This window comes from Rhinatrema bivittatum, chromosome 2 (assembly GCF_901001135.1).
Source record: "Rhinatrema bivittatum chromosome 2, aRhiBiv1.1, whole genome shotgun sequence".
NCBI classification, from domain to species: Eukaryota; Metazoa; Chordata; class Amphibia; order Gymnophiona; family Rhinatrematidae; genus Rhinatrema; species Rhinatrema bivittatum.
This window is the reverse complement of record NC_042616.1, coordinates 240,217,479-240,241,914: the sequence shown is the minus strand read 5'-3', so window position 1 is coordinate 240,241,914 and position 24,436 is coordinate 240,217,479. Positions and strand designations below refer to the sequence as shown.

Genomic DNA, 24,436 nt, shown 5'->3' with positions numbered 1-24,436 from the left:
GTTTCTTCTGTAAAGTTTGACTACACTTATAAAAAGATGTTGACAATTCATAGGAAAAAATGCTGAAAACATTTTCTTATGTCAGGGTTACACAAAGAGTATATTTATAATATATATATTTATAATTTAAAGACAAAGTACAAGGAAGGGGAATAAGTGAGAGAAGAGGAGGGAGTTTCATATTTCAGACACTTGTTCATTTCCTGCAAAAAGTGTTTCCTGGCAGAAGGGGTTAACGAGGACCATCCCGCTGTCTCTGTAATCACCATTAGCTGGGGAGCGAGGCTCAGAAAGATGATCCTGGTGAAAAAAAAAAAAAGAGGAAGGGGTATAAAAGAACTGGATTTAGTTTGAGCAGGTAATATACTACAGATACGAGGTAGCCTTCATACATGGACAAGACATGCTAGTATATTTGTGAAACCTTAATGCATTTTTCTTTTATATTCCTAAGGAAATTGCAGAAGCAAAATCCCATTTATGCTTGGAAATGAAACACACTGACACATACAAATGACCTCTGATTAAATATATGAAACCAAGAATAAGCAGGCACTCGTTCTGTTAGATTTTTAACATGGTGCTATTTATTTAATTGACTTTAAATTTAACATTATTGCAAATTGTTCTTTGGACCTTTTATCATATTCTGACGGATTTTATGGTTTGTTTGCGCACTGATTATGAACCAGCTGGGACTAATATAGCACAAAAATCTTTAAGAGAGCAAACAGAGATGGAAAGATAAAAGTTAACCAATTGATAGTAATATTACATATGAATAAATGAATGAACACAGTACTTAATATCAATAAAACAAAACTAATGCCAAATATATAAAAAATAAATAATAGAAGTAAATTTTAATGTATAATTTGTTAAATGCTCACAATAGTATAAGAACCAGTTTCAGAAAACAGTAAAATATTAAAACATTACAAATGAAAACCTTTCATGGCCATGTTTCATCAATAGTGGCTACATCAGGGGTAATGCTTATATAAAATAATAGAAAAGCCCAATAAAAGAAGATTGCTGTAGTCAGAAATCTGCTGTCCCCAACAATATTTAACTTCAAATGAAGCTCATATTCCTTTTCTGTCCAATATCCAGGGTTGGGGAAGGAGAAGGAGACAGGGAGAAGGGGGAAAGAGACAGGGAAAAGGAGCATGGCAGAGAAGGAAAGAGGGTGAGAGAATGCCAGAGGAGTAGGAATAGTGGGTAAGAGAGGGGGAGGGAGGGAAAGCGAAAGTGAGGGAGGAGAGCGTGAGGAGGAGAAAGACAGGCCGGGTTGGAGAGGAAGACAGAAATGATCCATACTGATTATAATACCCTGCCTGATAAGACTCTGATTTTGTAAACCCCGCCTGCGTCTTCTATCCCTAATTTAAACAAAGGGTTTTTTTTAACTATTAAAGAAAAAGTATAGAAGAAAGGTGGATACCACAAACATAAAGGACAGGACTACTTGCCCTCTGGTTTGAATGACTGTGAATACCCTCTACGCATACATGCTTCAGCAGACTATATGCATTCATATCCATATTAAATAATATTGGTACTCGTGCTAACTGAACAAAAAATTATTTAAAGCTCATTTATTTTTAGTCTGGCAGTTTCTCCTTCTTCATTGGATTCCCAGCTCAGTTGGAACTGCCTTTACTGGGTTATAGTGCAATGATCTTTCCTCTGCAACTGCCTAGGGTTTTCCTAATTAAAAAAACCCATCAAGGCCAATATTCAAAGCCATTTAGCCAGATATCTCACAAGTTATCAGGCTGAATGGTGAATTTTGAATATCCTTCCTTTCTTTACTGGCTAAAAGATAGCAGGGTAAGTCATTATCTGGTAAGACTTAGCTGAATAAGACAGTGGCAATTCTGGGGTGGGGGCGAGCTAGCCAAACTCTGATATTTAGAGTTAGCTGAATAAGATATTTGGCTACCTCCAGATGTGCCTGAGAGCAGGTCTAAAGATATCCAACCTTGTGTAGCCAGATAACTTTAGCTTAATCAGTTGTATTCAAAAGAATATAGCTGGTTAAATAAGGTTGCGGGCCTAGAAGTCCTAACACTGGCCCACGCACCCTCTTAAGCTTGAAGTCCAAGACCCCCACAACCCCCCTCAAACTCATCATTATAAAACTAATTTTATATGGCCAATGCCTCCTCCCCCTGCCTGCTCCCCAGTTCTGCCAAAATAAAACTTAATGTTCTCTCCGGGTCCCCCTCACCTCAACCCTACTCCTCCTACTCTCCTGGTACCTTTAAAATTGTAAAATCTTCAGCTTAGATCGCAGTAGCAGCCATTCCTGCCCCCTATGAGATTTATGTCTGAAATCTCAGCACATTAATCTTGCCTGACTTACTGCCCTCCTGGGCTACTTGCCAAGAATGCTTCCGCTCTATGAGAGGCAATCCTCAATCTTAATCTTAATCTCTCTACAACCATAATTCTCGGCAACTTTAACCTTCACCCCACAACCTCATCGATAGCCTCCTGCACTAATACCTTGTTCGACACTCTACTCTCCTGTGGCTGGAAACAAATCATCTCCTCCCTCACCCACAAGAAAGGCAATTGCCTTGACATGGTATTTATTAACCCCTCCGGCTTCCACATAAACAGAGCAAATGTAGCCACAAACTGAAATTCCCTGGAGTGACCACTTCCTCATCTGCTTCACTCTGAGATCCAAATCCCTTGAGCTAATCCTGCACAGAACTAACACCATTTTCATGAGTTGAGGATACCCAGATCCCGAAGCCCTTGCATCCAACCTCATCCCATTCTTCGATAACAATTCCTGCTACTCACCTGATGAGTTCCTAGAACACTGGAACTCCTCCCTTACATTTATTTATTTATTTATTTAGAGGTTTCTTATATACCGAGGCACGTTTGCAAAACATCACCTCGGTTCACAATGTAACATAAATTAGCAACAGGCTTTACAATAATAACATTAACAGGTAGGGATTAACAAGGGCAGGGGAGAATAATACGAGAAATATATACAAATGTACAAGTTGATATTAACAAGTAGGTTAAATAAGCAATAAGGATGATTGGGGGGGAAGAAGAGGAGGGAACCTAGAGTAAAGAGGGGGGGAAGGAGAGGGTGGGGGGTGTAGAATGGGCGAGGGTCAGAAGGGTGGGGAGAGGGTCAGATGGGGTAGGGAGAGAAAAAAAGAAGGTGAGAGGGTCAAATGAGCGGTCGGTAGGTGGTCAAATGGACGGTGATGTCGAATCTATGTGGGGAGTCAGTTTATTAGTCAGGATACGCTAGTTTGAACAGCCATGTTTTAAGATTGTGCTTAAATGTTTTGTGGCAAGGTTCCTGGCGTAGTTGGGAAGGCATTTTGTTCCAGTGGGAGGTTCCTGATATGATAAAGGATCGCTCTCTAAAGGTGATATGTTTCAAGCACTTAGGAGAGGGTATTTGGAGTTTGGCTAGGTGATGTGTTCTTGTGGGTCTTGTCGGAGTGTGAAGCAGGAGATGTTCTGGGAACCATTGCATGTCCTGATATACATACATCTACCCTTGATAAACCGGTCCCCCTAAAACCATTCTCAACCAAAAGATCCAACACTGTACAGTGGTATACCACCACTCTACAAACCCAAAAATGTGAACTGAGGAGATATGAAAGAAAATGGTGGAAAGACCCCTCGCACACTAATAAAACACTTTATAACGATAAACTCGCATAATACTAAGAGGCCATCAACTCCGCAAAGTAATCATTCATCTACATGAAATTGTCAGCCACACTAAACAACCCTAGAGAATTATATGTGGCTGTTAAGAAACTAATTAACCCCAGCTCAGCCACTTCTTTTCTTCCACCGTCACTCCCGGGGATGAATATTGCAGAAACCTTTGCAGCACATTTTACCAAAACGACAGCAATGGTAAACAGAACCTTTACTAGCTCCCATCTGGAGGAAACCAATGAATCGAACTCAGATGGCCTAACCTGGGAACGTTTCGAAGATATTATGAAATGTGATACCATCAATATCATCAGTAACCTCAAACCATCAGCTAATCCCCTTAACCCCTGTCATACTACCCTTCTTAAATTGATCAAACTGGATATTGCTCCATTTATGACCAAGTTCAACTGTTCCCTTCATTTTGGTATTGTCCCTGACTTACTTAAACAAGCTTCAGTCTGACCCACAATTAAAAAACATTCAGCTGACCCTACTATCATCTCCAATTACCGCCCAATATCCACCCTATCCTTCATGGCCAAAGGATTAGAAACAGCAGTGCTTCACCAACTATGCAATTACATTGACGTGAACAATATCCTCAGCCAATACCAATTCGTGTTCAGAAAGCACCACAGCATTGAATTACTGCTGCTCTCCAGCTTTAACACGGTGAGACGGCGTTTTGATCAAGGTTCAGCGTTCCTCTTTTGTCTTCTTGACATCTCCACCGCATTTGACACCATCAACCATGCCATCCTACTCTCAAGACTGCACTCCATTGGAATTTATGGCTCTGTGATGGCCTTGTTCTCATCTTACCTGAACAACAGAACCCAACAAGTCACAATCGACTCCTTCACTTCCTCCCTGATGCCTACGAGCTCTGGGGTACCTCAAGGTTCTGCTCTACCTGCTGCCTTATTCAACCTTTACCTTACTCCTTTATGTCGTATCCTTGCCAACCTTGGAGTCCACTACAAGATTTACGCTGATGACATGCAATTCTTTTTTCCCCTAAAGGAAATCTGGACCCTCTCAGAATTTTTCCTCACCCACTACCTCACAACCATCCAAAGATGGCTACGTAGCAATAAACTAGGCCTCAACATCTCCAAAACTGAAATCATTATCCTATCACACCACCCAGTGGATAACACACTCAAACTTTTCTCCTTTGACTCCCAAACAATCTCCATCTCACAAAATGTAAAAAACCTGGGAATCACTATTGACTCATCGCTTTATTTATTTATTTATGTTTTATTAAGTTTCTTAACATTTTCCAATGAAATAAGAATAAGAATATTATGAATTACATCAACATAAAATAGGCAATCTTATTATAAAAGTAAAAAGAAAAAAGAAAAAACAAACGTAATATCACTAAATACAGTCCACATTACGGGAAGCACAATCATTAAACAATATTCAAGAAAATATCCAACTGATAATTCAGGAGATATATAGCAAATGTTGCTTACCTGTATCAGGTGTTCTCACAGGACAGCAGGATGTTAGTCCTCACATATGGTTGACATCACAGGATGGAGCCCAGTCACGGAACACTAGGTGCCAGTCAAAGTTTCTAGAACTTTGACTGGCACCTACTGGACATGCCCAGCATGGAACTAAACCTGCAGCCAGTAGGGGTCCTCCTTTAGTCTTGTTTAAAGCTACAGGAAGTGCCGAAAAATAAAATAAGAAAACGAACCCAACACCGCGGGGTGGCGGGCGAGTTTCGTGAGGACTAACATCCTGCTGACCTGTGAGAACACCTGTTACAGGTAAGCAACATTTGCTTTCTCACAGGACAAGCAGGATGGTAGGCCTCACATATGGGTGAGTACCGAGCTGAGGATGTCCGAGAAATGCACCAAATGTACCCAAGACGTGCAACCGGCACAACTGGGGTGGAATTTGGTAGAGGGCATCCTGAACCCTAACGGGCAGGCGGAAGGGTGTTGGTACATCAAGTTGCGAAAAGGTTGCGCAAGACAGATTGGCCGAAGATGGAATCTTGTCTTCCGGCCTTGTCTAAGCAATAATGGGCTGTAAACCAGGTAGCAGCCCTGCATATGTCAGGAAGCGGCACCAAGCATAGGTGTGCTACTGAAGTCGCCATGGCCCTGACAGAGTGTGCTTTAACACGGTCTTGAAACGGAATGCCCGCTTGCTGATAGCAAAAGGATATGCAGTCCACTAACCAGGAGGAGAGAGTATGCTTACCCACAGGCTGCCCCAATTTGATGGAATGGAAAGAGACAAACAATTGAGTGCTTTTCCTGTGGGCAGCTGTATGGTCTAGATAGAATGCTAGAGTCCGTTTACAATCAAGGGTATGCAGAGCCTGTTCTCCTGGATTGGAGTGGGGCCTGGGAAAGAAGGTAGGTAGTATAATGGATTGATTAATGTGAAACTCCGATACTATCTTAGGTAAGAACTTAGGGTGAGTGTGGAGTACTGCCCAGTCCTGCAGAAGTTTAGTGTAAGGTGGATAGGTAACTAGGGCCTGTAACTCACTAACTCTGCGAGCAGATGTTATTGCCAAAAGAAAGATCACTTTCCATGTGAGATAGTGAAGATCACAGGATTGGAGAGGCTCAAATGGTGGTTTCATGAGCTGACCCCAAACCAGACTGAGGTCCCAAGAAGGGGCCGGAGGACGCAGTGGAGGCTTGAGGTGAAGCAAGTCTTTCAGAAAACATGTTACGAGGGGTTGTACTGAAATAGGAGTGTCCTTGACACCTTTATGGAAGGCGGCCACTGCACTGACATGCATTCTGATGGAGGAAGTTTTTAGATCTGATTCTGACAAGTGCCGGAGATAGTCTAGAAACTTCATGTTGGAACAGGTAAAGGGATCAAGGGATTGAGAAGAACACCATGACTTAAACCTGTTCCATTTGTAGAGGTAAGACTTTCTCGTGGAGGGCTTCCGTGAAGCAATCAGGACACGGGAAACTGGCTCCGAAAGGTTAAGTGGCTGAAGAATTAACCTTTCAACATCCAGGCCGTCAGGGACAAAGCTTGAAGAGTGGGGTGGCATGGGCACCCGTCGTTCTGAGTGATCAGAAGCTGGTCCATTCCCAAGGGAATGTGCCTGCGAATGGAGAGATCCTGAAGTATTGGAAACCACACTTGGCGAGGCCAGTGAGGTGCTATCAGGATCATGCATCCTTTGTCCTGACGTAATTTCACAAGAGTCTTTGATAGAAGTGGAAGTGGTGGGAATGCATATAGGAGACCGGTTGCCCATGAGAGGGAGAATGCATCTCTTGGCTGAGAGTGTTGGCTGCGAGTGAGAGAGCAAAAGTTCTCAACTTTGCAGTTTTGACGTGACGCAAAGAAGTCTATGCGAGGATAACCCCAATATTGGAATATTGAGTGCGTTACTGTGGGGTTGAGGGACCACTTGTGCGGATGGAAAGCGCGGCTTAGCTTGTCCGCCAACACATTGTCCACTCCCGGAAAGTAGGTGGCCTTAAGGTACATCGAATGAGAGAGGGACTCCGCCCATATCTGCGCAGCTTCCTGACACAGTAGGAAGGAACCCGTCTCTTCCTGTTTGTTGATATACCACATGGCCACCTGGTTGTCCGTCTGAATCAGGATGACCTGATTGGAAAGGCGATCCTGAAAGACCCTGAGAGCATATCTGCTCGCAGCTCCAGGAAATTGATTTGGTGTTTGGCTTCCTCTGGAGACCAAGTTCCTTGTGTCTGCAAATCGGCGACATGGGCTCCTCAGCCGAGGTTGGAAGCATCGGTGGTGAGAATTATTTGAGGGTCTGGAGCCTGGAAGGGTAGGCCTTGGAGGAGATTGATCTGATTTTGCCACCAGGCTAGAGACTGATGAAGTGAGTCGGTGATGTGGACAGTGGTCGATAGAGATTGGACAGACTGAGTCCATTGTGATCTCAGAGTCCACTGCATGACTCTCATGGCCAAGCGGGCCATTGGGGTAACCTGTACTGAGGATGCCATGTGTCCCAGCAGGATGAGGAAGTGGCGTGCAGTCGTGCGGTACCAAGACTGTAGCTGGTGTGCGAGAGAGATGAGAGTGAGAGCTTGCTGTCGAGGCAGAAATGCCTTTGCCTGCAAGGTGTCCAAGTCTGCCCCTATGAACGATAAAGTTTGAGATGGGACTAAGCAGGATTTCGCGTAGTTGACGTGAAATCCTAGTGAAATCAGAGTGTGTAAAGTAAGACGTAGGGATGACAGAGCAGCTTGCTGAGTGGGAGCCCTGATCAACCAATCATCTAAATAGGGGTAGACGTGAACACCTTGAGTCCTGAGGAAGGCTGCTACTACTATGAGGCATTTGGTGGTGCAGATGCCAGGCTGAAAGGGAGCACTCGTTACTGATAGTGCTTGGGGTCTACCAGAAATCTCAGGAACCTGCGATGAGATGGAGTTATCGCAATGTGTGTGTACGTGTCTTGGAGACTGAGAGAGCAGAGCCAGTCTCCTTTTTGCAGAAGAGGAAGGAGGGAACCCAAGGTTACCATCTTGAACTTTTCTCGGTGGAGGTACTTGTTGAGGGCACGTAGGTCCAGAATTGGACGAACGCTGCCTGATTTTTTGGGGATTAGAAAGTACCATGAATAGAATCCTAGGCCATGTTGGGAGTAGGGCACTGGCTCTATTGTTCTGGACTGGAGGAGGAGGGAGACCTCCTGCTCCAGGAGTAGTGAGTGGTCGGAGGTTCTCCACGTTGGAAGAGGTGGGGAGTCCAGTGGGATGGAGAGAAAGTTCAGGTGATAACCCTGAGAAATTATGGCAAGGACCCACTGGTCTGAGGTAATTGTATGCCACCTGTTGTTGAAATGGCACAATTGACCTCCCACTGGTATCTGAGGCAGTAGAAGCTGGCTGCTGCTCTCTATGCAGGAGTCAAAAACCGGAAGCAGGGCCCGGCTGAGGAGCTGCTTGTGTCTTTTGTTTACAAGATTGACAAGACTGGGCCTTTTGGAAATGTCTCGTGGAACGAGTTCTAGACGGTGGTGGATAGGACTTCTTTGGACGGAAGAATGACTTTTTAGTATCCTTCCTGAAAGGCTGTTTGGAGGAATACTCAGAGGGCATTAGACAGAGCTGGCAAAGGGTCTCATGATGGTCCTTGAGTTCTGCCCCCGTCCGCTGAATCTGTTCGCCAAACAGATTGTCTCCTATGCAGGGCAGATCAGATAATCTGTCTTGTACTTCAGGGCGCAAGACCAAAGACTTCAGCCAGGCTCATCTTCTTGCCGAAATAGCAGTTGCAGATACCCTGGAAGTGGCGTCGAAGATATCATAAGAGGATCTTATTTCATGCTTCCCTGCCTCAAAACCCTTGTGCACCAGGGTTTGAAGCTGTTCCTGGAATTGCTGAGGCAGGGACTCTGCAAGGTCCTGTATCTGCTTGAATAAGACCCTGTTGTACTGGGTCATATACAGCTGGTAGGAGGCGATCCGAGAGATAAGCATTGATCCCTGGAAGACACGCCGGCCAATGGCATCCAGGAATTTCTGTTCCTTACCTGGGGGAAAGGAAGAGTGGGGTTTTGATCTATTTGCCCTCTTTTGGGCAGATTCTACAACCACAGATCGGTGATCCAGCTGGGGTTTCTGGAATCCTGGGGATGACTGGACCAAATAAGTGGTATCAGCTTTTCTGTTGACCGGAGCAACAGAACAAGGGTGTTCTCAGTTCTTTTTGAGAAGATCCAAAAGAACCTGGTGAATAGGGATGGAGGTTATTTCCTTGGGAGCATCCAGGAATTTTAATAGCTCCATCATTTGGTGCCTATCATCTTGCTCAGTCTGTAATTGGAAGGGAACCAATTCAGACATTTCCTTCACAAAATTTATGAAGGGCAAGTCCTCTGGAGGAGAACGCTTCCTACTTTCAGTAGGAGAAGGTGGTGATGGTAAATCATCGGTGTCTTGAGATGAATCGTCAGTCTAGGTGTCATAGGGATCAGCACCTGTCCCTGTAGGAACCTGAGATGGACGGGATGATGGTATTCCTGAAGGTCCTGGTCTAGGATCTGAAGGCATCGAGGGAAGTACTGGAGGCACCGATGAAGGCATCGAGGGCACTGATGCAGGCATCGAGGGCACTGATGGATGGATCGGTGGCACCGATGGGCACATCGGCATCGATGGTTGAGGCATCGGAAGGACTCCCGATGGAGGAATGCGGAACGGTGTTTCCCCTCCCGATGACAGGGTAAGCGGGGAAGGCACCGGAGCCATCTGTGACCCAGGATCCATCGGTGGAAAAGCAGCTATGAGTGCTTCCATCTTTGAGAGCAGTGGTGCCAATGCTGCTGGAATGGGATCGATGGTCGGTTCCGCGACTGGCACCAATTTCGGCGCCGGGGGACCTTGGAGTCTGTGCATTGTCTTATCGATGGCCTCCTGAGCCATCCGGTCCAGTTCTTCACGGAGACCTGGAGCAAGCAGCCCCGCTCCAGAAGGGAAGAAGGAGGCAGAGGCATAGCCAGAGGGACCACCGTTAAAGGTGGAGTCGCAGCTCCCGATACCCATCCGGGTGAGGGTTGCCTCGGTGACCCGGTCGCAGAAAGGGTTGATGCCTTTTCTGGATGGGGTTTCTTCGATGGCGACTCAGATGATGGCTAGGTCGAAGATTTTCCTTCCTCGATGGTCCGAGACTTGCGGTGTCGATGCCGATGTTTTTCTCTATGATCCCCTCGGTCCTGAAAGGGAGTAAAGGTAGTCGAAGGCCGAGACGTCATTGACGCTGGACGGTCACCGGCCGGTGGCTGATACTGGTGCGAAGTGGACAGTGCCAGTTCAGAAGACGTTGATGCAATTGATGGCATCGGAGTTTGAGAACGGAAGAGAAGTTCCATTTTCTCCATTCTGGCCTTGCGACCTTTTGGTGTCATTAAGGCACATTTGGTGCAAGTCAGGACATCATGCTCGCACCTGAGACACATTACACAGATTTTATGCGGGTCTGTTATGGACATGGTGCGAGTACAGTCCAGGCACCGACGGAACCCCGACACCATGGCCTTTGAAAAATTTAGCCGCGGTACGGTCGATGGCCAGTAGGCCACGAGGGCCAAACTCGACGGGAATCAACCGAAAACAGGTAAAAACTTACCAGAGTACCGCGGAGTCAAAAATTCGAAGGAGGGACCCCTGTGGGGTATGAAAGTTTTTAGTAATTCCGTGAGGAAAATTCCTGTCAGGAATCTCTGTGGAGCTCCTTAACTCGCGTGGCTACTGCTGCGTGGAAAAAAGAAGACTGAAGGGGGACCCCTGCTGGCTGCAGGTTTAGTGCCAAGCTAGGCATGCCCAGTAGGTGCCAGTCAAAGTTCTAGAAACTTTGACAAAAGTGTTCCGTGATTGGGCTTCATCCTGTGATGTCACCCATATGTGAGGACTATCATCCAAGCAGTCCTGTGAGAAAATATTTTACCAAACTAACTATCCAACTTGGCAGCTGCTATAACCCTATCCACCTTTATCTAGAAGAAAAGTTTCCAGATGACCAGGGTCTGAAAAAACAAATTTATTCTTCTGAAATGTGATCAAACACTTGCAGGGATATTTGAGGAAGAAAGTAGCCCCTAAGGTCAATACTCTCTGCCTCATTGAAAGGAACTTTCTTTCTAAGTTGCGTACTCCTGGAAACATCTGGGAACATTTGCACTAGTTGACCACAGAAAAGTAAACTTTATTTTTAAAGTATTTTTGTAACACAATTTTTTTGCTGTTCTAAACTAAAAGTCACTATTAAAGTGGCTCTAGTTTGAATATTATCTACTGAAGCCTCCATAAAAGATGTTAAATTGGGGCTATCAGGTACAAGAGCATCCATTCCCCCATCTGATACAGCCACAACTCTTTTTAAATTTGTAACATAGTAAATTTTTGATATAAGCAAATCGTTAGATATACACAATATTTCCTTCACATATTTTTAAAATAATTCTTGTGCTGAAAGTAATCTAGTGGTAGGAAAGTTCAAGAGACGCAAATATTTGCTTCTCATAGAATTTTCCAGTCCTTCTATTTGTTTATATATAATCAATGAGTCTTTAATAAAAGTGGTTCCTGATGACTGCAATGATGCAATTTGCATGGCTGTAGCTGTATTTGAAGTTTCCAATTGTTCTAAACGTTTTCCATGGTTTTCTAATGTTTTCTTAGTTTCTAAAGTAAAATTGGTGGATTGGGTCATAGATTGAGATAATCTCTCCATTTTCATATCAGCTCTCTACACATCTGTCAAGGTAATAGTTTCAGGCTCAGTCACTTCCAGATCTAATTCAAGGGGCAAGTTACTTGCACACATTGCTGTATTTCTTTCATCTGCTGCTTTGGCCTCTGATGCCTGATCCATTAAATTTTTTCCTCTGTTATTAATAGATGTTAAAGTCATCAGCTTTGGGGAAGTTTCAACCTCACTAACCCCATTGCTACCAGAGGGTGAATTGGATATATGGCTCTGGACAGGACTCACAGAAGCCCCAGATGAGAATGTAATGTCTGGGATAACCTCTCTAGAGGTTTGACTCACCCTCCTTACTAGATGATCATCCATCGGTCCTCTCACTTCCTTTACCATGGGTGTAGAAGCCAAGACCTTTATTTTCCTCTTTTTCCCCATAGATATGGAGAGAATCTTTTTTCCAAAATTTTTCCCAGGGGCGCGCCCCTTTGGCGCATGGCTTCGGCTGCGCGCCTGCGGCTGTGCGCTACTGTGCTTTGAATTAAATAGCACAGCGTTCACTCCCAGCTGACACAGGGGGGAGGGATAAGAGCTGGTTCGCCTGCTCTTCCAGATTGCAGTCCTTCTCTCCCTTACACCTCATGGTGTCAATCTCCAGCAGTAAGGCTTCCACAAACCTCAGCTGTGCTTTGAATTAAATAGCACAGCGTTCACTCCCAGCTGACAACAGCAGGGAGGGGCAGGAGCTGGTTCGCCTGCTCTTCTGGGTTGCAGTCCTTCTCTCCCTTACACCTCGTGGTGTCAATCTCCAGCAGTAAAGCTTCTGACTCATCGCTTTTTATACACCAACATATAAAAACTATTACCAGCTCCTCCTTCCAAAAATTATGCTTACTCTGTCATCTTAAACCTCTTCTTGAACCCTCTGACTTTATGACTGTCCTCCAATCCCTAATATTCTCTATCATAGACTACTGCAACTCCCTCCTGACAGGTCTACCTTTATATGCGACCCGTCCTCTACAGATCATTCAAAATTTGGCAGCAAGACTCCTTACGAACACCCTGATGTGCGCTTACATCTCTCCTGTTCTCAAATCCCTACATTGGCTTCCAATCTCTTTTCAGGTACAATACAAGCTTGCCATGATCATAAACTCCTTGATTCATAGCTTGCACTCGCCCTGGATTTCCTCTTTAATAAAAGTCCACACCCCCTCCTGGCACCTCAGATCGTCTAATCTCATGCTTTCAGATGTACCATCCCCCTAGGCTCACACACCTCGAGGAAACCAGAGAACACGCCTTCTTCTCCGCAGGACCTCTCCGTTGGAACAACCTACCCAAAGAACTAAGATGCCTCCAAAACAGAACTTTCTTTAAAAAAGCCCTCAAAACCTTCCTTTTCAAAAAAGCGTTCTCAAACTTAAATGATAAGAGTCTATTCCCAACATGTCCCCCCTTAGAAGAGGCCATTTAGGGTCAGAAGCACGGGCAGAACTCAACTTTCTTGAATGTATGCACTTCCCTCCAGACGTTTTAGTTCTATCCTCCCCCCCTCCCCAATGATCTTGTACTATTGTAATGACTGATATTATTCCTGGATGTTATATGTAATGTCTGTTTCCCTTTCATTTCTGTTTATGTATGCTCTTACTGTTCCCCACTCTGAACGGAGGAAGGATGGGTAATAAATGTCTTTAAATAAATAAATAAATATTGTTACCTGGGCCCAGTGCTTCTAGCATTGCTAGGGAAGACACGTTGTGAGTTATTTGGCTAAATGCCTTTGAATATTGGCACCCATGTGAGTAAATTTTCTCTGCACAATTTCACTTACCAAATAGCAGTTGTAATTAAGTGTGCATAGTTTTGTCAGAATTCATTTCAAAGTAAAAGAATGTGCATACTTTTGCTCTGAAAATTAGTGTAAAGTCTGACAGGAAAAGAATCAGCAGATTTTACAATGGTTGAAAAATGCCCCCATTAAGTACATTTTAGTATTTCAAATACTATTTATTCCTCCATAGGTAGTACCACTTCTATTTACAAGATGTATGGCATCGTTCATTACCTCTGATGTTTCCAAGGATTGAATCTCCCTTGGTAAATCCACCGCATGCCGGTTGAAGTAGTCCATAGTTATAGCATTGTTCCAGTAGCTCAGATTGTTCTCTGGGTTGGATGTCTTTTTCTTTCTCCTCATGCAACACACTGTTAGCAGAACTGCTGCAAATGTAGATTATTGAGAAGTTAGTCATTTAAATCTAGAACTATCAATATATGTGGTATATTGTAGATTATTGTGGGTTGCATAATATGGTGAGCTTGTTTACATTACTTGATTGCTATAGTCACCATGTTAACCACTGTTCTCATTACACATTTTATTATGTAGAGCTATGTATTAGGGGTGTGCATTTGGATGATCCAAATGTGAAATTTGATCTAAATGAGTGTTGGTTTGATTCTTGTCAACCTAACCAACTGTATATTGTCCCTCATAATATTTGAGTTCTTTTTGGCTCATTTGGTTTGGTCCCATTAAAGACTATGAAGGGAGCAAAGTTAGATGAAGTTCAGCCAGTTGTGGATGGGACAAGGAAGGGGCAGGACCAATCATGTTTCAACACTTTTTCAACTAGCCTATCCCAGCTGGTACTTGAGTAATTTGACTTCATTATTTGTTTTAAGTGAAAGTGAAACTATGAGCACTTTGAGCATCCAAAGTTAGAAACTGATTGAGTGGGAAGCAACAAAGATTAGTAGTAAATGGAGTTCATTCCAAGGAAAGCGACTTTACTAATGGCGTGCCACAGGGATCAGACCTTGGACTGATTCTTTTCAATATTTTTGTGAGTGAAATTGCAGGATTATCAAGAAAGGTTTATTTTTTTGTCAATGGTAGCAAAATTTGCAACAGGGTAGATAGCCAATAAGGTGTGGAAAACATTAGAAAGATGTAGCGAATGATCTATAGTCTGGCAATTAAAATTGAATACTAAAAAATGCAGCATTATGCATTTAGGATACATAAGTACGAAAGAAGAGCATGATCTGGGGGTGATCATATTTGATCATCTTAAGGTGGTCAAACAGATGGATAAGATAATGGCAGTTGGAAAGATGCTTGGGTGCATAGTGAGTGGAATGACCAGCAGAAAGAAGGAGGTAGTTTCATAGAATGTCCCCCTTGTTTTAGTGATAACTTGAAAGGGTAAATAACCATCATCTGTTTACTTGTTCCACCACTCTCTTGATTTTATAAACCTCTGTCATATTCCTTCTTAGTTGTCTCTTTTTCAAGCTGAAGAGCTCTAACGTATTTAGCCTTTTGTCACAAGGGAGCTGTTCCATTCCCCTTATCATTTTTGCTGCCCTTTTCAGTACTTTTCTAGCCCTGTTATGCTCTTTTGAGATGGGTGACCAGAACTGCAAGCAATACTCCAAGGTGTAGTTGCACCATGGATCAATACAGAGATATTATGATATTCTCTGTTTCACTCTCCATTCCACTCCAAAGAATTCATAAAATTATATGTGCTTTTTTTGACCACTGCTGCACACTTTGCCGAGGATTTTAAACTGTTGTCCAAAAGGATTCTGTGGTCCTTTTTCTGGAAGGTAATTTCTAATATGGAATCCAACAGTACATACCACATAGGGATTATTTTTCCCTTTATGCATCAATTTGCACTTGTCCACATTAAATTTCATCTTCTATTTAGATGCCTGGTCTCCTAGTCTCTCAAGATTGTTTTTGCAATTTCTCAAAATCCACTACAGTTTTAATAAGTTTGAATAATTTTGTGTCATTTGCAAATTTGATCATTTCAGTTTTTCTTCCTTTCCCAGATCATTAATGAATGTGTTAAACAACACCTGTTCCCGTACAGATCCCTGGGGCACTCCACTATTGACCTTTCTCCATTTGGAGAACTGATCACTTAGTCCTACACTCTGTTTCCTGTCTTTTAACCAGTTACCAAGCCACAATAGGACACTGCCTCCTATTCCATGACTTTTCAATTTCCTGATGAGTTTTTGTCAAATGCCTTCTAAAAATCCAAATATACTTTATTAACTTGTTCAACTTTATCCATATACTTATTTATACCTTCAACGAAATCTCATTAACTGATAATGCAAGAATGCCCTTTGCTAAAACCATGTTGACTCTTCTCCATTAAGCCATGTCTATGTATGTGGCTAGTAATTTTGATTTTAAGAATAACTTCTACTATTTTGCCTAACATTGACATCAAACTCACCAGTCTATAGATTCTCGGATCACCCCTGGAGACCTTTTTAAACAGTGGCATCATTTTGGCCACCTTTCAATCTGCAGGTATAGTGATTGTATTAAATGATAGATTACAAGTTACTAGTAGCAGGTTTACAATTTTTACATTTGATTTTTTTCAAAACTCTGGGGTAAATACTATCCAGTCCCAGTGATTTGTTACTCTTTAGTATGTCAGTTTGATCTATTAAATCTTCCAGTTTAAAAACAATTTGCTTTAGTTCTCAGAATCATATCCATCAAAGAATGTTTCTGATGTTTTTATGTCCCTAATATCCTCCTCACTAAAGGCCAAGACAAAGAATTCATGTAGTTTTTCTGCTATTTTCTTGTCCTCCAGAATTGCCCTGATGCAGCTTTATTAGTGAAATGCTGGCCGCGTTGGCTTGTGTATATCTTCTGCAGCTTTTCGCTTTATTATTTAAGTGTTTTTCCATTAAAATGGATTACATTTTGCGACATGGATTAAATTAAGTAACACGTTTTGAATTAGCATTTTGACACATGGCTGCACTTTTCTATGAAGACTGTAATTACAAAAAGCATTCTAAAGTGTGTAAGGATATTTTTTTGACCAGTGATTGAGAGGTTAGTAATCTGTGAATTTGCACTCTTTGCTCCTTTCTGAAGTCCTTTTTCCTCCATTTAGTGCTTGAGTTTTTCAAGTGGTTTGCCTCCTAAACAATACAGATTATTAGAAGAAGAAGCATGTTAATACGTACATTTCTTTAACTTGCTGTATTCTGGTAACAAAAAAACTATTGCACTCACGGCATTCATTTAGGATAAGGGGTATGTGGGAATTCAAAGCCCGTCCACATTATTTTATTTCGCACACTGATTCTTTAAGTGAACACAATTTCACTTCTTTAACACTGTCGCTTCTCAAATACCACAACACGAGCAAACACATTTAAAAGCTGAACATTTACCTACACCATTACATGGTTGTTTATGGCAGCACTTATGAAGAGACTCCCAGAACTCTCCCCTCAGAGAGGAAGGACATGCTTCCAGGACTTCAACCCGGCTGAACGTAAATGTTGCTCCCAGAATCTGAGGCCTCAGTCACCCCTCTAGCTCCTAGGCTACATAAACACCATGTTGCTGAAGCAACATAAGAACATTAAAAAAATGCCGTACTAGCTCAGGCCAAAGGTCTCCAACAGTGACCAATCACTGATCCAATCCTTCCTGCTCACAACCAGGAATAAGCCGTGGTTTTCCCATCTCTGACTAATAATGAATTCTTCCTTCAGGAACTTGTCCAAACCCTTTTTGAACCCAGCCACGCCTACTGCTTTCACCTCTGGCAACAAATTCCACAGACATGATCTACTGAAAAGTGATATTCTTCAAAGAGATGGGAAAAGAAATCCAGAAGGTCAAAAGGTGGAAGCCTTGGTAAAGGATATAACCTCACATTTTTTTTTACAATTGTGTGAGGAGAGCTCTAGAATTATCAAAAATGTTAGGAAACTGCAGATTTGAACTCAAATCTGGATTGCTCCAAAAAGAATCTGGGGAGTATCACATATGAAAATGGAGGAACACAGAACATATTTACACATAGTGAGGTCATAGAACATATTTACATCAGCTATAACTCATTGAACATTCAACAGAGGATATGTGGATCCTACAAAACCATGCTGATGCCAACCTGTTTCTCCTTTCCACCCTCTGACTGTTCCTGCTGTGACTGTCCTCTTCCTTCCAACCTGTTGGTCCCACTGACTGCCTCTGATCCTGCGGCTGTCTTTCCCATCCAACATGGCTTTACAAAAGGTATATGCTATGGCTGCAAGATACATGCATTCTACCACACAGCGTGCTCTCTCTTGGCCAGCATCGGAAGAGCAATGACAGAGAGAGGGATACCACAACTTTCATGTGCTAAAGGCCTGATTTTCAAAGCATGCTTAAAACTGGGTTTTTCACATGTAATGCACTTTTCGCGTGTAAGTGAGCTTTTGAAAATTGCTACAGCTCAATAAAATAGCTACAATATATGCTATTAAATTGTCAATGGGTTTTATTCGTGTTAAGTGCACTTCGGGGTAGATGTTCAAAGCAGCGCGCAGGCGTACATGCGCGCGTGCTACCCAGCGCGCACACATGTACGCCCGATTTTATAACTTGCGCACACAGGCATGCGCAAGTTATAAAATCATTGGTCGGTGGGCACAAGGAGATACACAATTGTGCACCTTGCCCGTGCCAACTTCCCCGTTACCTCCCAGGCCGCTCCAAAATCGGAGTGGCCTGGGAGGGAACTTCCCTACCCCCCACCCCACCTTTCCTTCCCCTACCTCCCCCACCCTTTTCCCCCTACCTTTTTTTTTTCTTTCTTTTATTTCAAAACTTACTTCAGCCTTGGGGCTGAAGTAAGTTGTGGGCGCCGGCCAACTGCCGGCGTGCGATCCCTGGCACAGCAGCAAATGCCCCTGTGCCTGGAGTCTCTGACCCTCCCCGCCCCCTTCCCACCCCTTTAGTAAAGCCCTGGGACTTACACGTGTCCCGGGGCTTTACGCGCGTCGCTGGGCCTTTTGCGGGTAAATGTGCCTTTGAAAATTGCTGTGATAGTATGTTCCATTTAGATTTTGCTCTGAAAATGACCCTGTATGAAAACAGGCTTCAGCTCCATGCAGTGGTTCCTCCTTCTCTACTGTTTTCATTTAAACAGGAAACTTGTGAGGTTGGAGAAGGAGGAGAAAGAGGAACAACTTTGGGGATCCAGAGCCTGGGCTTAGTCCTTTCTTACTTTGGTGCTTCCTCCTGCACTGATGTAGGGTCTTTGCTTCCTCTTCCCCCATTTGCTAGCCTGGCATCAACACAAGGCCTTTACCTCCTCTCAAAGCCATCCTAAGAACAAAGGACTTGCCATGCTGGGTCAGACCAAAGGTCCATCAAGCCCAGCATCCTGTTTCCAACAGAAGCCAATCCAGGCCATAAGAACCTGGCAGGATCCCAAAAGATCTATAGATTCCATCCTACTTATCCCAGGGGTTACGTAGGGTTAAGCTGTGGAGTTCCCCCAGACCACCTTAATAACAGTTTATTGACTTTTCCTCTAGGAACTTGTCCAAACCTTGTTTTAAACACAGCTACACTAATAGCTTTCACAACATCCTTTGGCAATGAATTCCAGAGCTTACTTATGTGTTAAGTAAAAAAATATTTTCTCTTAAATGTATCACCTAGTAACTTCATTATGTGTCTCCTAGTCTTTGTACTGTTGGAAAGAGTATAACAACCAATTAAGGTTTACTCATTCCACTCCACTCATTATTTTATAGACCTCTATCATGTCTCCTCTCAGCCATCTCTTCTCTAAGCTGAAGAGTCCTGCTCTCTTTAGTCTTTCCTCATAGGGGAATCTCCATCTCCTTTATCATTTTTGTTGATATCAAACCAAAAAATATCTGTATCTTTTCTTATTTTGCTATATATTTTCTGAGATGTGGTGACCAGAACTGCACATAATATTCAAGATGAGGGCGCACCATGAAGCGATACAGAGGCATTATGATATTCTGTGTTTTATTCTCCATTCCTTTCCTAATAATCCCTAGCATTCTATTTGCCTCCTTTGCTGCTGCACACTGAGCAGAAGATTTCAATGTATTCTCAACGATGACACCTAGATCCTTTTCCTGAATGGTGACTCCTAATATGGAACCTTGCATTGTGCGGCTATAATTTGGGCTACTATTCCCTAAATGCATCAGTTTGAACTTGTCTACATTACATTTCAATTTTCCATTTGTATGCCCAGTGTCCAAGTTTTGCAAGGTCCTCTTGCACTTTCTCATAATCCTCTTGTGATTTAACTACTTTGAATAATTTTGATCACCTCACTCCCATGTCCAATTTCCAAGTCATTTATAAATATATTAAAAAGCACTCCACTTTCTCAACTGGGAAAATTTACCATTTGGTCCTACTCTCTGTTTTCTATCTTTCAACCAGTTCTCAATTCAGAATAGGCCACTGCCTCCTTTCCCATGTCTTTTTAATTTCCTAAGAAATCTCTCATGAGGGACTTTGTCAAATGCTTTCTGGAAATCTAGATACACTATTTCAACAGGCTCACCTTTATCCACAGGGTTATTTACACCCTCAAAAAACTGTTGCAGATTGGTGAGACAAGACTTCCCTTGGCTAAATTCATGTTGGCTTTGTCCCATTAAACTATGCCTATGTATATGTTCAGCAACTTGATTCTTTATGATAGTTTCTACCATTTTGCAACATTTAGCAACAGTAACATGGAATAGACTTAGTTTTTGGGTACTTGCCAGGTTCTTATGGCCTGGATTGGCCACTGTTGGAAACAGGATGCTGGGCTTGATGGACCCTTGGTCTGACCCAGCATGGCATGTTCTTATGTAATCACTGGACTGTAATTTCTTGGATCAGCCCTTGAGCCCTTTTTAAAAATTGGCAATACTCCAGTCTTCAGATACTATAGATGATTTTAATGATAATTTACAAATTACTAATAGTAGGTCTGCAATTTCATTTCTCAGTTTTTTTCAGCACTCTGGGATGAATACTATCTGGTCCAAGTGACTTGCGACTCGTTTGTTTGTCAATTTGCCCAATCTTCCAGATTCACTGAGCTTTGTTTCATTTCTGGCATGGGTAGCTCTCTTATATTGTCTTCAGTGAAGACGGAAGCAAAGAATTCATTTAGTCTCTCTGCTATGGCTTTTGTCATCCCTATGTACCCCTTTTATCCCTTGATCATCTAATGATTCAACTGACTCCCTCACAAGATTTTTACTTTGAATGCACTGAAAAAGTTTTTTTTATGAGCTTTTGCTTCCACAGAAAGCTTCTTTTCAAATTCTCTCTTTGCCTTCCTTATCAGTGCTTTGCAATCTAACTTGCCAGTGTTTATGCTGTTCCCTGTTTTCTTCCTTCAGATCCCTTTTCCATTTCTTGAAAATATTCTGGGATAGATTTAAAAAAAATACGCGCGCGCAGTACCCGGCGCACACAAATGGACGCGTGATCTTATAACATGCGTGCACCAGCACACGCATGTTATAAAATCGGCGGGCTGCATGCACATGCACGTCGTATTTTGTGATCCATGTGCGCAAGTGGGGGGGGGGGGGTAGATTTTAGCTAGGTTTGCACAGCAACCCATCGGAGCTTTCCCCAGTTCCCTTCCAGTCTGCTCCAATTAAGGAATCTACTGTAGCTTTTTTTTTTTGTTATTTAAGTTGCTGCTCCTCTGGAGCAGAAGCAACTTGCGCGCACTGGCCAACTGCCGGCACGCGCTTCCCCAAGCACAACAGCAAATAGCCGCTGTACCCGCGCCTCTAGCCCTGGCCCCCCAGACCACCCCCTTTTCAGGCCCCGGCGCTTCCTCGTGTACCGGGGTTTTCACGCATGGCCAGGCCTGTTTGAAAATTGACCCGGCCACATGCGTAAACCCCGGAATTTACGCGTGCCGGGGTTTTAAAATTTACCCTTCTATTAGCTATTATAGCCTCTCTCACCTCACCTTTTAACCATGCTGGCAGTCTTTTAGCTTTCCTTCCACCTTTTCCAATGTGTGGAAAAGATCTGGTCTGAGCTTCCAAGATGGTATTTTTAAACAAAGCCATGACTGATTATAAACTCTTAACCCTTGCAGCTGCTCCTTTCATTTTTTTTCCTGTTTTCCTCATTTTATCAGTCACCTTTTTAAAAGTTAAATGCATTTGCAGTAGATTTCTTTAGTGTCTTTCCTCCAGTTATTAAATCACATTTGATCATGTTGTGATCATTATTGCCAAGTGACTCCAACACTGTTACCTCTCACACCAAATCCCGGGTTCCACTAAGGACTAGGTCTAAAATAGTTTCCCCTCTTGTTGGTTCCTGTACCAGCTGCTCCATGAAGCAGTCATTTATTTCATCTAGGAGCTTTACCTCTCCAGCATGTGCTGATGTGACATTCACATAGTCAATACTGGGGTAATTGAAATCACCCACTATTACTGTGCTGCTGATTTTGTTAGCTTCCCTAATTTCTTTTAGCAGTTCATTGTCTGTCTGATCATTCTGGCCAGATGGACGGCCAGTACTGGCACAGCTCGGGGCCTTCATCACCTCCTCTCCCTAACTCTGGCCTGGAACTGATGCAGGTCTTTCACGTCTTCCTCCCTCCACTAGCACAGGCCTTATCTCTCCTCTTGCAGTAAGCTATCGGAAAGCAGTGGAACTGGAAGGAGATGGGACAAGGTAGTGACTGAGAAAAAAGATGATGAAGAGGAACTGTGGAGGGAGAAATAGACAGAGAGGGAGTTGTGGGAGAAAGATGCACCGAGGGGCGGATGCAGGCAGAAAGCGATGGATGGGAACTCGACGATTAGAAGCTGTAAAGAGGAAGGTGGAGAGTCGTATAGAGGCTGGTGTAAAATAATTTTGCATCCACAGAAAATATAGCAAGCAAATTCAAACCACTGTAATAAAAAATGTTTTACACTGGGAAGAGGAAGTGGTTTGATGGAGAGCTGAAGATGGAGGAGGAGGAGGAGGCAACAACAGGGTGCAAGATAGAAAATTGGAGGGGATGTAACAGAGATAGAAAGGGTAGGAAGGCCAGCTGAAGTGAAAAAAGGGAGATAGATAATAGTAAGAGGAGGAACTGGAGAGAACTGACAAAGGCAAGAAAGATCAATGGCCGAGAGGCAGATGGAGAGAAAGAGGGAGTGATGAGAAAAGGAGGAAAGACAGATGGAAGGAAAGATATCATGGAAAGAACCAGGAAAAAGAACTGGGAGAGTATGCAGAAGATGAAAGCAGAGACAGGACTGAGAACAATGTGATAAGGAAGTAGAAAGTACAGAAAGCCCCAGGATTTTCAATTTAGGTATCTGATTAGGCTGTTTGCACATTTTTATGAAGTTCCTAAGTATAGTAATTGATACATAAGACTACTCTATTCAGCATCATCATGCTGTAGGTGCATCGACGGCACCCTGCCCCCTCTGGCCTCTCTGCTTTGGTGGCCAGGATTAGCCACACTCTGTGTGTGAGTGGTCTGACCTTTGGGGGCCCAATTATAAAATTCACCACAGGGCTCATAAAAAGCCCCTGTCCACGTCCCCAGACACACACATACGCGTGCACATGCTTGGCTGACATCTGAGAAGTATGGGTCAAGGCAATGATCTGCCATTAATGTCCTCATTTCTGGACTGCTGCATGGTTACTATCTCTTTGCCTAATGAACTTGAAAAATAAACTGCACCTGGGAACAGATCACTGCATCCTTCCTAGAAATCTTGCAGGTGTGGGACTGAAATCTAGGCAGTGAAAATCTCTTTTGGCTTTCTCCAGCAAAGATATCCTTGTGAGGAGAAATCTTGCAGCTCTGATGGGGCAATGTTCAGAAATGCCCACCAAGATGCACCGTCCATGGCTGTTTTTACCCGTGGGTTTTGACGCTAGCTCTCAAAGTAAAAATCTGAGCACACTTCCCCTTTGAAAATTCCTCTGGGGAAAGGGTATTCATGGAGATTTGCTCCTGCTTCACCTGCAGGCATGTGTTCCCTGGAAAATAACGGGCACAGATGTGAAAATACAATCTGCGCACGTTATTTCCGTCCACCGACCTGAACATTGCCAACCTTTTACCCGTTCCCATGTATGCATGTTGCTCACCCCCAGGTGTACTTTGAGAAGGATAATGGCTGGGTAATTTTCAGTAAATCAGCAGTTAACCCTCACCCCCCCCCCCCCCACACCCCGGGAAATGTCTTCTGAAAATTGCCTTCCCCGTGCACCGAATGTTCCTGGGATGCCCTGCTCCGGGTGCTGCAAGTTGTGAGCTGCCGGGAATGAGCCTGCCTTCCCCCGCTTCCTTTCGCTGACATCGGGCAGGGCTGCTCAGATGAAGGCGGATGCCCAGCCTTCTATTACTCCGCACTTCCGCTCCTGCACCCTTAATCGAGTTGCGATTGCTATAGTACAAGATTATTTTTCTTGCAGTTGGCTCCGGTGACAGCCGGGACTAGAAAAAACAATTATTTTACATCGCCTGATGGAGTCGCCATTTATGCAACTGGGCCGGTTAATAGAGGTGGGAAGGAAATAATCATCAGTCCTTTGGCGTCATACTGATGTATTGCTAAAAGTATTCAATAGCCACTTTATTATAGTATTTCTTGCACATATCTTGTACAAGCTGTAACAACAGCACATTCATGCCTATGAATATAG

General features: G+C 43.4%; 1 protein-coding gene across 2 annotated transcripts in view; it reads right to left on the bottom strand.

The window, feature by feature from the left end:
- TMEM108 (transmembrane protein 108) overlaps nucleotides 1-24,436 on the bottom strand; it is a 521,047-nt gene continuing 496,611 nt past the window's right edge. For both annotated transcript variants that reach the window (XM_029589322.1, XM_029589323.1), the window contains 2 exons: nucleotides 13,985-14,139; nucleotides 1-300 (listed from right to left, as the gene is read on the bottom strand). In XM_029589322.1, coding sequence (XP_029445182.1) covers nucleotides 178-300; nucleotides 13,985-14,139 — 278 coding nt within the window. In that variant the 3' untranslated portion in view covers nucleotides 1-177. The remainder of the gene's footprint in view (nucleotides 301-13,984; nucleotides 14,140-24,436) is intronic.